The sequence below is a fragment of the Eriocheir sinensis genome, chromosome 41 (genome assembly GCF_024679095.1).
Source record: "Eriocheir sinensis breed Jianghai 21 chromosome 41, ASM2467909v1, whole genome shotgun sequence".
Taxonomy (NCBI): domain Eukaryota; kingdom Metazoa; phylum Arthropoda; class Malacostraca; order Decapoda; family Varunidae; genus Eriocheir; species Eriocheir sinensis.
The window spans coordinates 5,924,426-5,941,919 of NC_066549.1; the positions used below are offsets into that span (position 1 = coordinate 5,924,426).

A 17,494-nucleotide genomic window follows, 5' to 3' on the forward strand; every position below is an offset into this window, starting at 1 on the left:
TTGATGTTCACAATGTGTACTTCAGATCGCAGACCAGTATTCCTAGATTCTCATCCCTGATATAACCACATTTTCTTCCAGTGCATCATGAATTAATGTTTTTTTGTAGAAGTTATCATGCACAAGTTCAGAGACTTCTGACCACACAAACGCCAATTAAGGACTTGGAGTAGTGAACACTTTGAAATATAGATTAATGTCTTTATTATTGTGTTTCCAACATAATTAACAGTTAATATAAAATATAGAAAATGAGTTGACATCAATAACAATGGCAAAAATGGAAGGAAGAAATTCTATTGAAAGATATGTATCTTTGATATGGCAGCTAAATACTTATATATATATACTGCTATTCTATCTGACTGAGTAAAGGAGATTGCAAATTTGAAATAATTATTGCTTATGCTGTGCCCTTTGAAACATTAATAGCAATTAAAGGATACTTGCCTCAGACTCCGACTGGGCCTGAGTCGCGGCACCCTGCCTGGGAGGGATGGCGAGAACTTAATAATAGGGAAACTATCACATCTTAGTTGTTGGTTGGACTTTACTTAGTATAATGTACCAAATTTTAGGAGGTAAGAAATTTTTGCATATTCTTTACAAAATACTTTATATACCACCTCTGATATGAATCTTTCACATGGAATGCACATGGTGTTGAACAACAGAGGAGCTGATGTCCAACTTTCATTTTAGTCCTCGGCTCAATTTTACTCCCAATAAGAAAACAAAATCCTGTAGTATAAATACATACAAAGCCTCTCGAACATCTTGTCCAAGATTTTATGGTCTACTGTGAGATTAAACATAGGCCGTAAGTTGGCTATTAAAAGTTTTACTGTGCATTTTATTAAAAAAAGAATGTAACAATGATATTTGCATAACTGCTTTGAAGATCCTGCATAGGAAAGTGTTTTCAGTACAATTATTAAATAAGCAATCACTCATGCAATTACAATGGCATACTAGCTATGCCCCCTACACTTGCACCTGCAAGAAAAGGCAAAATCCTAAACAGAGTAAATATAAGGCAAGATTTCTTCGTAGAAGTTCCATTTGCAGTGAAGTGTTAGCACTGTTTTACAGGTCATGGTTCTGAAGAGGAAATATTACAGTAATATACTGTGTAGCATGTAAACTTACCCAGACAAATACTTCTCTCCAAAGCAAAAGAAAAAACAATTAATGTATAATTGCCCTAAGCCATTGTACCTATTACATTCTAACTTCTACTTATAAATGTGACTATAAAACTCCCTACAATGATGGAAAGATATGTTGGAAGAAAATGGTTTTGATACTGATCCATAATCGTTCATGTTAGTAGACTAAACTTGCATAGTATAATTTGGTACGATACATAAATCAGGTATACTGTGCTCAGCATACATATCAAAATGTCATGATTTTATAAGAAAGCTTCACTGCATCACCACAAAGTTTTGGTGACACAACTGTTATTCTGAATATTTCTGTTGCACAATTTGTCCTACACTTAGTATTTAGCAAAATAGGGATTGAAAAGTGAGTTTTATCATTTCATGTGCAATATCATAATTGCTATTATATATCACACAAAGTTTAGTATTCAGTATTTTCTAAAGTAAGTAGCCTCTACATTTTCATTATGCATAAATTACAATATACTAAGAGGAAAACCAAACTTGTACATTGAATGTACTGTACATACAAACTGCTATACATATTTATATATCTGTATTATCTGTTGTTCCCTGACTATTCTACAGCAGAGTGAGTGGAATGATGGAAGTCTATAACACACAGAGTGTGGGATGTGCAGGATGCCGGGTGTATGACGAGTGACTGATGCAGCAAAGTCACTCGTATTATTACCTATCAACATAAAGTCAAGAACATGTCTCATTACTATGCATACAAACTTCACAATCACAAACAGTGATGTCAGCCAAAAATACTTGGACGTTCTGCGTATGCTCCACTAATTGAAAAACTTATCGTCAGTGCTAAATTAGTGTTCACCAAAACATTATAGAGATTGTAAGACATCTCCAGCATCTACATCATCAACATGCTTCTACAATGACTTCCACTGATAAATATTTGTTAATTGTTAGTGTGTGTGTGTGTGTGTGTGTGTGTGTGTGTGTGTGTATGTGTGTGTGTGTGTGTGTGTGTGTGTGTGTGTGTGTGTGTGTTAAACACAGAGCCCATATGAAGTAACATGCTAAGTTACTGGCAGAAGGCTGGGGACAGTTTGCAGCCATGCAGCATGACGTGCTCTGTGTGGTTATTTGCTGCTGAGGCAATTAAGTGGCAGGAATTATAGAAAGTTCTTTTTTCTCTTTATAAAAGTTTGGGTATGGTAATATATTGTAACTTTTTTGCATCAAACTGCAAACTTTGTTCTGCAGCTTTTTTTTTTTTTTTAATCATTTGATATTGTTTATATATTCATGAGTGGAGGAGATGGACCTGGTCATAAAATGGTACTCATGTTTTGCTGCCCACCAATCTATCATCTAAATCTTTAATAAACTAAATGTGTCACATGCAATTAATAAAAATGCATCCTTGTTCCGGGATGAAAATTTGACATAACCAAATGTATATTCATTAATTTATTTTTCCAACAAATGTTTAGAGATGTTTCTCATGTTTTCATTGAAAACCAGTTGTGGCAGACTATTTCCAGTCTACAGGATAAAGATCCTTGTACTTCAAGGTTTTGTACCTTTACCTTTTTAATGACATTAATTTTAAAATTCAGATTCAAATCATTTGGGTAGCGATGAGGGTTCCGGTTCATGAAAAATTCATTTCACGTTTTGATTGGCTTCACTGTTTTGATTTAAAGAAATGTCTAACATCTGCAGATTTATACATTCATTACCTATGAAGTCACTCAGCGTATAAAAATCTGCATCATAGTCACAAATACAAGAATGAACTTTCAACCCTAGTACAAATGGCATTAAGTGGATGATCATATCTATGATGCTCCTTCACTGAACTCATTATAACTGCCTTGCTATACGTAATAATTTGCTATATGTCACATTTATCATCATATAAGTGCTCTGTGGTGTAGTGGTTAGCATGCCAAGCTTTAAATCCATGGGCCAGGATTTGATCCCAGCCTTGGCAGCAGCCTCACAGGCCACTCAAGTGGTGTTCACTCTCCCTTTTAGGCCGATCGATAAATGGGTACCTGGGGAAACCTGGGGAAGGGAAACTTTAGTAACCCAGATGTCACATTGTCATTTTGTCTCGGGTTAATGGGTCCTTACCCACCACAGGCTCAAGAGCTGAGGTGATGGAGATATACACTGATGCAAGAGGCAGCTATAGTGTATGTCTCAATAAAGGTGACGTACTGTTCACTCTTGGGAATGCCTTGTATTGCCACATAAAATCACTCTTGAATAAGCAATAAAGGTGACGTACTGTTCACTCTTGGGAATGCCTTGTATTGCCACATAAAATCACTCTTGAATAAGCAATGAGCAAGTTGTTTGATGACATCACATTAGGGTAGGGCAGTTTCTAAATTGAACACAACAATATTTTTTTTTAAATATTAGGAGAGAACTGAATAGATATGCAGTCATTAGGACAGCTAAAACTGTTCTTTCTTTCATGACCACCAGCCAGCCAACTCTTTTTTGACTGTAGTCCTGAGAACAAAAAGATTACAAAATTTATATAATCATCACTAATGAATAGAAAGAACCTGTCTGACATTTGTTTATCCACATGATATGCCATCATCAATATCTTACCATAAAAACAGTGAGACAATAATATACAGAATTTTATTAGTTTCTGTTTAGCCACTTTGATGCAAAACATTTAATCTAGATAAATAAAAACCTCAAGAGTGTTATATCTAATAGCAACAGTAATGGACTTCTCTGTTCCTTACAATGGCTAGTCTCTTGTATCCATCGGGCAACTCCTTTTTCAGTGGTAAGCTCAGACAACAAAAAAGTGACCTATTGGCTGCCACTGCCTCAGCATGTTTAAATAACCACATTCATGGAGTGAGTAACCTACGTTAAAGCTTTGGATGCATTACAGTTTTGCTGCTCACAAAAGCTGAGGAAATTTTGTAGTGTGAGCGAAGCAGATTCATAAACTACATAAACAATGCTGCTCTTACACTGTTTTTTTTCTCATAAATAGTTACTGTTGGTTTTCCTTTATGATGATTTCAACTACAGTTATATTAGAAATATGTACACAACACTTATCACTCATAATTGGAAGCTTTGTGTGAAATTGATATGCTAAAAATGATTAGATGAAGGACATTCATGATGGAAGTTATGCTGCTCCATGGAACACGCAGGGCTTCAGACTTCTTAAACAGTAAATACAGTAATTACTCTCAACACTATGATGATGCTCTTTTCAGGATATGTAATTATAAGATGTATCAGTGCATCCTCAAAAGTCCAAACTTAATTATGTATGTGATAAGTCAAGACTGTTAACACACAGACTGTAAAGAACTCTTCCTCAAAACTATACTAATGGGTGGATTGCTTACATCTTTTGAATAAGAAGTCATAGTGATAAATGGACTGATACCAAAGATGAAAGAATGGCAGGAAAACTTTTATATTTTAGTATAAATAATTTGAATATATGTGCTCTTCTATCACTAGCAGTTTTTAGGAATTATGAAATACTGTATCAAGTTATATATATAAATGATTTTGACCCCTTACAAATCTTGACAGCAGACCCTTTTTAACACATGCTGGTGAAGCGGAAGTGATATGATGCAGAGCAGGATAAGAAAGTTGTGGTTCATTGTAACTTGATATGCACAGGAAATATTGGGAAACCCCTTCAAAGTATACTGTTCTTCCCAGTGTTGATATGTGATTAGTAATTCCTTAGTAATACATCCTTTGATTTTTAGTTTGCATCCTAAGTGATTAATATTTTCTAAGGAGAGAAAAAATTTACACATGAGTAAAAAATGCGGTCTCAGTCCCGTCCTAAGTATTTCATCGTGGAACTCGCTGTTGATTCATTCCTGTCAACTGTTCTCCGTTATAACTTGTACTGGTGATTTCCACTTGTAATGATATATGAGAAGACAAACTATAGTTGGTAAATAATGTCGGTCTAATGAGGGAACCTTTCAATACCTGCAGGTGTACGATTCATACAAAGCATACGGTAAATATAATCAACTTTAAAAACATAAATCACAAAAGTATTATAAAATAAGTAAATATAGTATCACGAACACTTCCCTTATTTAGTTCCGTTACTTAACGTTTCCTACAAAAAATACATAAATATTCTGAAGTATATATATATACATATATAATTCATGAAGAAAAGCTTGAAGGGTGTGAGTGCAGTGTTTTGGTATTTGCATAATATATTTTATAGGATATTAACTATTGTTCTGTGTATAAGAAAACAAATGTACAATGATATGATGCTATGAAATGGGAAATATATGCAATGATGATGGTTAAATGATTTTACATATTAATAAATTACTTGGCAATATTAACAGAAATATTTAAAGGTTTCCTTAACTACTGTCACTACTATAAACAAAAAATAAACTTATTTCATATTTGGCACAATTAAGTAAAGTCAACTTTTGGCCACGGATTATGTGCATAAAGTATATAACCTATAATACATTCTGGAATAAACTGGCAAGCAAAAAAATATACAGCATTATATATTCTCAAAAGTTAGTGAAAGACAACTCCATTATAATAAAAGAATGGCATGGTTTTGGAAAGTCACTGGAATAATCCAACAACAATGGAATTATGCAACATAACACATGTAGTCTAATTTACCTGCCCCGGCACGGCCAGGGTGCCGGCGCAGGCTGATATGGTGATCACGTACTGATATGGCCGTTTTCAGGCAGTCTAATGTACTTAACATGGCACAAACTTTCACATCCTCGTCCCCATGGCAAACAGCTACCTTGGAAAGCATTGGTAGATTTTACTAAGTCATTTCATGAGAAAAATGCAAAAATGTTACAGTATTCTTTGCTTAGATGAATATTAAATTTGTGAACCCTGTGGATGGCTCCTGTATCTGTTCGCTGATAAAAACACCCACAGACTGCATTGTTTTCCTTTGTAATCTGGATATGTCATGTTCCTCAAACTGAAAGAGGCTGCAGAGCTGGGGTGCATTCATGATGGTATTTATCCAATGAACACAATAAAAGTAGATCTGTGGCCAGGTTAAGTATGTTACATCTACAACATCACATCAATGGCTCATGAGAGAACAAAAACAGATCATACAATGTGTTACTAACTTTGATAGCACTTCATTAGTGTTGCATGATTTATCTGTTCTTACAATGTTGACAGCTGATCTTCTGGAGGACACATGTACATTAATTGCATTCACAGGTTCAGCATGTGATATAATTACCAGTGAGGAGCACGCACAACAACCCTCGTGGGTATTACGGCTCCTACTCCTCTATTTTTCAGGTTCCTGTTGTACTAATATACATTTGTAAAGAAATGGGATCTCAGATGCACTTTTGCTATGCTGGAAGATACTTCAGTAAGCATGTTACTGACAATAACAATAACAAATTACAGAACTTAAATTATGAGTCATTATTGGAAAACTTAAATAACATGTATGTAACAGCATCTACACAAAATTTTCTTTGTACTCAGAAAGTTTGAATCTAATCATGCAGCTTTATGAAAACTTTAATGAAAAATATGCATATTTCTAGAGGGAAATTTGCATGTGTATATAGTAAAGAATTTGGTAAAACAATCATATTAGTTTGATGATATATATCATAAATATGCATCTGCAGAAACAAATCTTATAATTTGCATGTAAAAACATTTTAATTTCTATTATTAATCATGTAATGACTTAGGGTAAAAATTTTTTTCACCAAATCCCATATAATATCACATTTTTCTGTTTAAAGTATCTTCTTTTCAATGCGAGTACTGAGGAGAAATTCACACGGAGCTGAAATCCTCAGGTGGTCAAATATACACTCCAGTTCATCTCAGACACCCAACATTTGATAAGTGGTCTTAAATTTTGCATGCAAAATAAAGAGATCAGAATATTGTTACATTTCTTCACTCTCCCTTTGTACCACGTTGGATACTGTCAGTTATCTAAGAAGTATCCCAACACCGATATGCTGTGAATGAAAGCAACAAAGGGGTCATGATATGCTGGGGGCCTACACGGTGACTGTCGTGGCTGAGGCTGCGGCTTTACCTCTCATGGTCATGGAGGTCCTCTTGGGCAGCTGTGTGGTGGAGACATTGTTGTTCTTGGCATTTTCTCTGGCATCTTCGTTTTCAAAGGTTTCTGGATTTCTTTCACTGGGCTCAAGGCTGACGTCACTTTCAGGTGTGTGTGATCGACTTTTACCTGAAATTAGTTCAGAGATGTTGGAACAAATCTTACTTCAACATAAAGATATAATGCATAAAATAAATTAAGTATAAATATTATGCAAAAAATATGAATCCATTCTTTTACACCAAAATGATTTCTTAGGAGACCAATGAGTGATATTATTTTTTTGTTTTTCTTTTGATTGTGTAACATTACAGAGGTTCACTGTGGTGGGACACAGGGCCTCCATGCACTGTCACAGCCATCATTGTCAGAAATCCATCCATAAAGGTAAATTAATCAATTTTATAAAAAAAAATCAGCAAAATCTGGATGGACAAACATGTCTGCTCCAGTACTGTTACCGGCACACTCTGGGAGCCGTGGAGAACACATGACTAACCGTTTGTAAGTTACCATTTTAGTGACCCAGAAACGGCCGGGACTACAGTGGACACAACGTTTGCATGCAGAATAAAATGTTACATAACTCAGCCAACCCTGAAGATGTAGGATGTGGCTATAAAATAATATTTGTTCCTTATCATAATATTTCAAGAGGCAGGGCATTGAAAAAAAATCATAATGTAAGAAGTGTATAAAACATTTCATGATAAGCTGATTACAAACTAGCCAGAATAAACTAGCCAAAGAGTAAATTTTAAAACCTGAGTGATCGTATTAGTACCTGAGATGCACAGGGATTCTTCGTCTTTCTGGCTGGATGCTTCCGAAGTTTCTTTACTCTCCTCGGGTCCGTCTCCGTCCGGGGCCGCCTTGATGCTGAGGTCATTGGCACATGTTGCTTCAGTGGTTATATCACAATGCTTGGCTCCTTTTTTACCCAAGGCAACGATAGCATTTGCAGCTCTGTAAAGCCAAAATATGGTTAACATTTATGACAAAATGCAGAATGAAAGTCTTTGGTCTAGAATCCATCTGGTTAAATTAATATTTATATTGAATGTCTGTACTGCAAACAAAATGTACAATGGTAGTTATGAAAATAGATTGGAGAGATTTGGCACATCCAGGAATGATTACAGAGGAGCAAAGAAGATGCTGTCTGTGCATGGTGAAAAGCCCATGGAGGAAAGATTAAGAATCAAGAAACGTGCTTATTAGGCTGCACTATAAAGCATTCTGGGCTCTTAAAGGCTTTGACAGAATTGATTTCCATGTAAGTTACATCATTACAGAGTAGCTCAAACATGTAATGCATCTTCCCTCAGGTATTGTGAAAAAGACATTTTTTTATATAAATACACATGTAGTTCTTAGCTCACAAAGCACTAACAAATCACACTACTGACCTGTAAGACTTGTTCACTTCTTTTTGCATGTCCACGTCATACTTGTGATACTTTTCATACATGTTAATGATGAGATCTCTTTCCTGTTCGGAGTATTCTTCTAAAGACGGGTGGAAGCGTTTGGCGTGTTTGACGTAGGTGTTTTTCCTTGGTCCATCATAAGACTTGAAGGTTGTAAAGCACAGCATGCAGATGCTCATGTTGGTTCGTGTGTCATAATCGACCAGCAGCTGTCTTCGCCATTCCTCCTGTTCAAAGAATAGTAAGGAACATAATTATAATACATATTAATTATAATAAATGTTTGCACATATACTTGTACAATTACATAAATAATACAAATGTACACAAATGAATGTGTTTGAATTTTCTAAGTTATTCTGCTTAACAACATTAGTAAGGTAGCACCTCCTCTGCAGCCTGCGCCCTCATCAACACTACGTACACACACTGAATGACAGATTAGATCCTCACTCTGTTTTCCTAAAATCATGCTTTAGATACAGCCAAAGGAAAAGTCTCCCCCACTCTCCTTTTCACGATGAACATCAATACAGCATCAATATGAATTCTTCAGTCTGGCGTCACAAGTTTTAAAACCAAAATGCAAACATCACTGAAGAAACTGATCATTGAAGAAGATAGATTTATCTGAATGAAGTATGCTGCTTCTCTTGGCGGTCTAGCTCCAAATGATAGTGAAAACTTATTTCCCAATGGTAAAGATTCCTTCCAAAAGATGTCACAAGACAAATGATGTCAGAGATGTGCTCATGACAGCCACTGAATTGCATTGCTTGTCTTATTGGTACTGATGAATTTGCCAAGATGCATCATTCCATGAAGTTATTGTTTGTAGAAACAAGCAAAGCAAGTTTCCTGAACAGCCTCCCTATGTGCTGCCAGCAGTGGACTAAAGATGTGGGATGGAAGACAAGATAACACTGGAATGTTGAAGGCAGCGGCTGGCAGTCCTGGCTAAGGCAGAGAGCTGCAAACAAGTTCTTCTTGTGTGTTGATCTCTTTTTGAAATATAATTACAGTTTTATTTGTAAGGAAGTATAGCCTTAGGTTTCCCCACCAAGCTGAAGCATAATACTGAAAGTACCACCTCGTCAGTGGACTCAGAGGCTGCATAAGAATGACAGGACAGTTAGGAAATGAGGCTGTGATCAGAGGACCAACAGGGAGTAGGTTTCCAAGGCAATTAGGGGCAATAAAAGATGCCAAAGAGTTATCAATTTAGGATAAGGGGGTTTCTTGATACTCAGCTCAGGAAAGAGTTTGAGTCATAAAAAGGATGAAATACAGAGAAGGAAGGCTGCTCCAGAGTTACCAGTGAAAGGATGAGAGAATGGAGATACTCGTTAACTCTTGCACTAGGAAGTTGGACACCATAGGGATGAATTTGCGTAGAAAATCTTGGGCCATAGGGTAAGTAAGGGCATGCAGCTAGAAAGTTTAAAAGAACAGTTAGCATATTGCCACCTTCATAAACAGACTGCCTAATCATTATTTTCTACTTTACAGGAAATCAGAAAAGAACTGTCATTATCTCATTTGGCTTAAGATTTAGGCAGAAATGAAAAGGCCAATTCTAGAACACTCGAACCCTGAATGAAGAAGGCAACTATACAGAAACGGGAGTCACATGTTGAAAAATTGATGTAAACAAAAACCTGGAAATCACTGAAAAATGACTTAGACGATTATTTATGAGGGTGACGATATGACAGTAGTGATTACAGATAATAAGGGAAGCAACATTGTGGCAGACACCAGGAGATTGAAGACTGTCAGCAGGAGGCAGAGCTGATGAGGCTTTAAATCCACCTCTTTCCAGGCCTAATAAACAAACTCTGCATTTTCAAATCAACAAAATACACACCTTGAAGGTCCGCATATTTATGGTGACTCTTTGAGCATTTGAAGACGTGGCTTCTCCACTTGTATTTCCTTCTGCAACTTGCTGCAAGATGCTGTGGTAATACGGCGTCACCTTCTCCTCGCTGGGCTCTGATGGAGGAGTATTTACAGGACCATTTGCACTGCTGTGAGCTGGATTTGGAACGACGGTGGATATGCAGGAAGGCGTCTGGCTGACACCATCCACACTGAAGGTTGAGCCCACTTGTGTGGCGGCGGTGGTGGTGGAGGGCACTGCCGCCTGTGGGGCCAGAGCCGTCGCTGCTTCACTGGTGGTCTCGGGGGCACTTTGGGTGTCACTCTCGTCACTATTCAGAGCAGTTTCTTCCGTAATGTTCATGTCACTACAAATAGGAAAAAGGTAAAATGTGAATGAATCTGAACTTTCCAGTCAGTTATTGATTCTTACAAATATATGATGAAAATATATTGTATAACTAATAAATTCAGTTTCTAAAACAATGGATTCTGTGTAGTGTGTGTGTGTGTGTGTGTGTGTGTGTGTGTGTGTGTGTGTGTGTGTGTGTTTGTGTGTGTGTGTGTGTGTGGTTTCTCTCTCTCTCTCTCTCTCTCTCTCTCTCTCTCTCTCTCTCTCTCTCTCTCTCTCTCTCTCTCTCTCTCTCTCTCTCTCTCCTTACCTAGGCTCCTCAGGCTTTTCAGTTTTGCAAAGAGACTTCTCTGAGGAGGAATCAACATCTTGACTGTCATGTTGCTCGTGTTGAACATCTGAGCTCTGGATAACACTGGGCGCCTTCTCAAGAGGTAAGACATCTTGCGGAGGATAGGAGGTCTGTGTGGACAGATTCTGAGTTGTTATGACTGAGGTTGATCCAGCGGTAGGAATGCTCAAGTTCACTAGAGGAATATGGAAAGCTTGATGGGCAGGGAGAGTAGAGCCTCGAGGTATATCACTTGTTCTGGCACGCTTTGCTGGCGGGGTGACGGGCAGCTCCTGTGGAACTATCACCGATGCCTCACGGACTGATGCAGCCTCACGAAGGGCTGCCTCACGCGCCTCCCGACGCGCCTCTCTTCTTTCCTCCTTCTTGCTGCGCTCGGTGGCAGCATAGAGGAGGTCATCAAGGCGGTTTCGCCTCTCTTGTCTTTCCTGAGGAGTTTCATCGTGAATGTTTTTGAGAGAACCATTGAAGGAGAGGTTCAGAGGTGACGGGTCTCGCTCTAAGGGGTCAGGTACTTGATTATGGGGAGACAAAGGCTGTGGAATAAATCCATACATTCCTGTTGGATATTCAGCACCGAGGCCATAGATTGGTGTAGAGTGACAAGTGGCAATCCTTGACCTTCCTCTGTTAAACTGTCTTTGGCATTCATCATCACTGTGACCTTTAGGCTCACCACTGCTTGTTACTGATGAAACTTCTGCTAAGCCTTTGATCTTGAGGCTCTCTGCTGTTCTGAGAAGAGATGTAAGGTTCTCCTGGTCAACGTTCACTTCTCCGTGGTAAATGAAATGTATCAGAGAGGCGACATCCTGAGGGTGAGGGCCATCCAGCACTACTATGGGAGAATTGCCGGGAGGGAGTGCACCGAGGAGCTTCTCAAAGTGGCTACTCGATGCACACAACACCAGCTTGTGTAGCCGCCAAACTTCACCTGCAAGACAAGTAATAAAATGGATGAAGTATCTGTAACATAAAAACGTATGTCTATCATAATTTTCATCATCACAACCTTCCATCGTGCCAGCCAAGACACAAACATGCCAGCCTAAACTATATTTTTTTCTTATCTTTGTATTATCCTCTCCTATAGAGATCGATAAGTTATGAAAATACAGCTCTTGAAAAAACAACAACCATGCTAAGAAATTATATCTGGACAGGTGGTGCTTGTCGTCACTGCACACACTTGCCGTTGCACCACAACATGAACAACCAAAATGTACTCATACTTTTGATGCTCACAAATGTATTGGTATCCTTGCTTCACTGCTCTATGTCTCACCAAACTCATCCACTGACCTTGCTCCATGGGCAAAATGTTTGGTAATTTTCATTAAAGGTCATTCACAATTTTCTGAATGAAACTTTTTTTATGATAGATTTTGATGCACCTTTAAATAATCTGATAACAATTTCCCTCACAAATAACAATAACAGTTAATGGTTAAAAGGAGCCAATAAACAGATTTCTCTAACATCTTTGGGTTACTGCTCACCAGTTGTTGTAGCAGCAATGAAGGCAACAGCCATTGATGCTGTATATGATCAGGGCAACAACTCCCATGAAGGAAAAAATGGATCAAGGCTTCAGTTTTCAGATCACTTTTGGTGGTGATGAGATGAAGCCCCGAGTGACTGTGTGACCCTCTTTTTCCAACTGTCTTCGAAACATGCCGAGTGAAGTAATAGTTTGATAAGCTTGAAACAGCTGCTGGAAGGCAACAACAGATTTTGCTGAAGTTGAGGCGGCCACACAAGAGTATTTGATTGGTTCAACTTTGAGAATCTTTCCAACTCACTTCAGGCTGAGGCCATTCCTTTGCTTAGTGTATGAATGGAATATGCAAAGGTAGACTAATAGTGCATATGTAGAGTCATTAATTTGCAACTAAGACACTCACAGTAATCAGTTAACATGCCATTTGACCGTCAATAATAAATAATTAAGTCTTTACTAATAAGAATATACACATTACTTCCATTCATTCAATCTGTCTCTTCTATGAACAGCATATTTGGAGCTGAGAAACACTTCATAGTTATAAAAATAAACAGCTTTGTTATTCATAAAGTTATACAGAGGCCTTTGCTGTTCACTGTATACTGATGATCATTTTTTATACACATTCACACTTTGAACAAGCGCACATTTGGAGAGGTAGTACAGCAACTTGAAAATTTATATATGCAACATGGACGGCCATTTCTGTGTTCTCATGAATTTTTCTTATTTTAAATTGTCAGAATCATCAACACTATAACATGGGGGAAACTGCACCTTCACTTCTCTATATTATGACACAAGGTTTTATTTCTCATTTTATCATAGTAGAGAAAACCACTCCAGTGCTGTTAAATCGTGCAGGGCTGATAAGTGCTTTTGAAACAGACATATTCACCCTCTAGCAAAACATCCTTCATATGTATTCCAAAATAGTAAGTGTTGTGGCTATCCAGACTTTGCTATTCAATCCAGGACATTTTCCTCTGACAATCTAATAAGAAAGACCTCCAGGTGAACAAGACATGACAACCAATAAAGAGAAGATGGCGCCACTATAAACACCTGCCTGCGCCATGACGAGCTGGGGCCGACTACCATCCAGGCCCCTCAAGAAAGCCTACCGGCGATATAGGCGTACACCACGTATAAAAAATAAAAAAAATAAAATAAAAACGTAGCCTTTGACAGAAATATTCGTGTCACCTTCTCACCTTGGCAGCATAGCGTTACGTCTGAGTGCTGTTCAGAGGCGAGGATGTGGCCAAGAGTGCCCAGCAGGTTTGTTGTGTGGTTGTTCCACCGGAGGCAGAACTTCTGGAATGTCCCCATCGCTGTCACCTCATTGGCTCGCGGGCCTGGAAAAAGAAAGACGTGGGTGAGAAATCTGCTACATTCAGTAAGCGTCTGGCACGTGGCAGAAGTGTTCCTTAACCTTTGTATGTGGATTTGTACTTTCCCATCTCGTAGGAAGTATTTGATATTGTCTTCATGCGGCAACAAAAAATATAGCTATGAACATTACTGTAGCTGAAGACATAACTTTACCGTCATGAATGAATAGACAATTACATAAACCAATGTGTTAGTGATATTATTAAATGAATGAATAAATGAATAAATAAATAAATGATAAAAAAGGCGACAACTTCTGTAACTCGGCACAGTTGGGGAGACACGCTTTGCCGACTTGACCAAATTGCCAACATAAAACTTGTTCACACCGGAAGCAAAGCTTTGCTATAGTCCGGCAAATCTTAAGTGGCGGCTCTGACGTAGACAGCCCGCTAGACACTGTTGCCGCGTCTCCAACTGACCTCGCACACCGTGTCTCTCACACCCTTCTCTCTCTCTCTGTGTATGTGTGTGTGTGTGTGTGTGTGTGTGTGTGTGTGTGAGAAAAGTGGGGGTATACTCGATTCGGGGAGTATGGTGCACGACAATGCATAATAATAATAATAATAATAATAATAATAATAATAATAATAATAATAATAATAATAATAATAATAATAATAATAATAATAATAATAATAATAATAAACCTCTTTAAAAACGACGCACCAAGACTCTTTACCCCTTAGGTGGTGTGGAAATAAGGTCAAAGTGTAATATTTTATTGTTCTTAGCGACCACTCCTTCCCCACTCCCTGGCCATCCCCAGCGGAACCTCACCACTCACCTGGATGACTCACATCAGAATTTGCTTGACGGTCCTGGCATTCCATATATAGGTACAGTCTCCATATTTTATCATAATTATGCCATATAGCTGACATTGTATGGCAGATGGCAGACACACATAAAAAAATAGCAGAAATGCGATAATTAAAGCAGGCAGAGCAACTGGCAACTGCGGTGTGTTGGGTTGAGTTGAGCTGACAACGCCGCGGTGGCAACACTGCCAAGTATTGTTCAGATTTCTTTGTATTCACTCACAGATAGAGAGTCAATCATAAAAAACATATTTGTTTTTATACTAGAGTAAGAGAGAAAGAGAGAGACATGGGGAGAGAGAGAGAGAGAGAAGGGTGTGAGAGGCACGGTGTGCGAGGTCAGTTGGAGAGATAGCACCAGTGTCTAGCGGGCTGTCTACGTCAGAGCCGCCACTTAAGATTTGCCGGACTATACGCGCGCTATGCCGCCACGTGGCTTTTAGTCGCTTCCGTTGTTCTCAATCAGACTATTCACACTGGACGCGAAGCTCTGTGAGCGAGTGAGCTTCGCATCCGGTGTGAATAGTCTCATTGAAAATAACGGAAGCGACAGAAAGCCACGTGACGGCATAGCGCGCGCAGCATAGCTTTGCTCCTGGTGTGAAGACTGATCATGTTTGTATAAAGGAATAATTTGCAATCCAACCACAGGGAAGTCCTTTTTATAGGATACAGAGTCAATAGCGGATTATGATTATGTAAGTAAAGCAGAAGACTAAAAATAACTCAAAACACGAGTAACCCAAGAATCACATTATATTTTCACCTTCCCCAAATGGACGCCACACAGCTCTCTGTAATATAAAAATGGCGAAGACTGAGAAACATTCGGACACAAGGGACAAGACAAGAACAACAGCAACAACAAGAAGAAAAAGCAGCAGTAACCGAGCGTGGACGGCAGTGTGCAGCGTCCGCCATTTTCGTTTTTAGTTCGCTGAGCACTTAAATGTTTCATGCTGCTGGAAATGACTTAATAAAGCATGTATCTCTCTCTAAAGCTGGGTAATGTAAATATCAGACGGATAATGAATATGACATGACTCCTCCCGAAATTGATCTCTCTTTTTGGCCACTCCTATGTACTCTATTGAGGAGCAGTAAGTAGCGGGCTTTTTTTTTCATTATTTTTTTTATAACGCCCTTGGACTGTTTCCTTTGCTGTAAAAAAAAAAAGTTGGCCAGCTGCTAAATACGATATAAATAAAGAATGTGGAGCGTGGGCGGCCATTATCGATTTTCATTCACTCCGGGCAGTCTTGTCTCATATTACTGCCAATGACTTACAAATACATGCTTCTTTGAATTTAAAAAAACTGAGAGCGAAAATATCAAAAGGGAAACGAAAACTGGGACACGACTGACAGCACTTGCAACGCCTCTGGGCCACGACAACCCACGACTCGAGGGTACACGAAGTCTTGGGTGTGAACTATTGATGTGAAAGGGTCGCGCATGGTCGGAAAGAGGTCTAGAAACGATCGCCGGATGCTGAGTCGGCACGGTGTGAAGGGGGATTAAAAGTCGCTGGGTTGTCGTGGCCCAGAGTCGGCACAGTGTGAAGGGGGACTCTGATATCTTGCGTGAGTGTTGGGGGCGCAGCGTGGTTTTAAAACGTTTCGTGGTCCAAGTTCACAAGACTTTCGTAGGAGTTGTGGGCATTTCCAGGGGTAGTTTTATGACCCTGGTGGTAGTCTGGCCCTTCCTCTGTACCGTGAACCCAAAGAAACACTCATTAGATCCCGATTGACCCCCTCTTTGGCCCTTAGAAATAGCTGATGTGACTTTCCAGGGACAGAGGGCAGATCCAGCATAAGGGTGTCTGCAGTTTACCGATGAAAGGTTTCCTCAGGTGTACCCAGGTATTAGGGTGTGTGGGTCTATCTATCTATCTTTATCTATCTGTTTATCTATCTATCTACCTTCCTTTGTCTGTATTTCCTCCTGCCTGGGACTTGAACTCTTTCAGGAGGGGAGTATCAAAACGTATCTCCATCCGAAACTGACGCTCTCTCTTGTTGGCCTCCCGTTCTATTTTCTCTACAGGAGCAGTGATTAGCGGGCTTTTATTGTTTTTTGTTATGTTATGCCCTAGAGCTGCCTCCTTTACTGTAAGAGAAATCCATCCGTCTATCTATCTACCTATACGTCTGTTCATGTTAAAAAGGGAGATAACTGTATAGAACCCCATTTTTTTTTTTTACAACAAAGGAAACAATAATAAAAAAAAGCCCGCTACTCGCTGCTCCTAAAAAAATAAACAAAAGAGGTGGCCGAAAGAGAGGTCAGTTTCGGGAGGAGAGGTGTCCTGATACCCTCCTCCATTGCTAGCTTATTGCGTTGTGGGAGGGAGCATACTTGTGCAGGCCGCCCCTAATAGGCCTTGACAGGATGACGCGCCTGTCTATCATGGCTTAATAGATTACTGCAGCACCCAAGCCTGTTCGCCACGTCAAGGTGTTGGCCTATTGAATACTA

The 17,494-nt window shown here is 39.0% G+C and overlaps 1 protein-coding gene across 3 annotated transcripts in view; it reads right to left on the reverse strand.

The window, feature by feature from the left end:
* Positions 1–187: 187 nt before the first annotated feature.
* Positions 188–17,494, reverse strand: part of LOC127009558 (uncharacterized) — a 44,550-nt gene continuing 27,243 nt past the window's right edge. For all 3 annotated transcript variants that reach the window (XM_050882740.1, XM_050882741.1, XM_050882743.1), the window contains exons 2-7: positions 14,015–14,158; positions 11,255–12,230; positions 10,579–10,960; positions 8,691–8,938; positions 8,066–8,247; positions 188–7,410 (exon numbers count right to left, since the gene is read on the reverse strand). In XM_050882740.1, the coding sequence (XP_050738697.1) occupies positions 7,217–7,410; positions 8,066–8,247; positions 8,691–8,938; positions 10,579–10,960; positions 11,255–12,230; positions 14,015–14,132 (2,100 nt within the window). In that variant the 5' untranslated portion in view covers positions 14,133–14,158 and the 3' untranslated portion in view covers positions 188–7,216. The remainder of the gene's footprint in view (positions 7,411–8,065; positions 8,248–8,690; positions 8,939–10,578; positions 10,961–11,254; positions 12,231–14,014; positions 14,159–17,494) is intronic.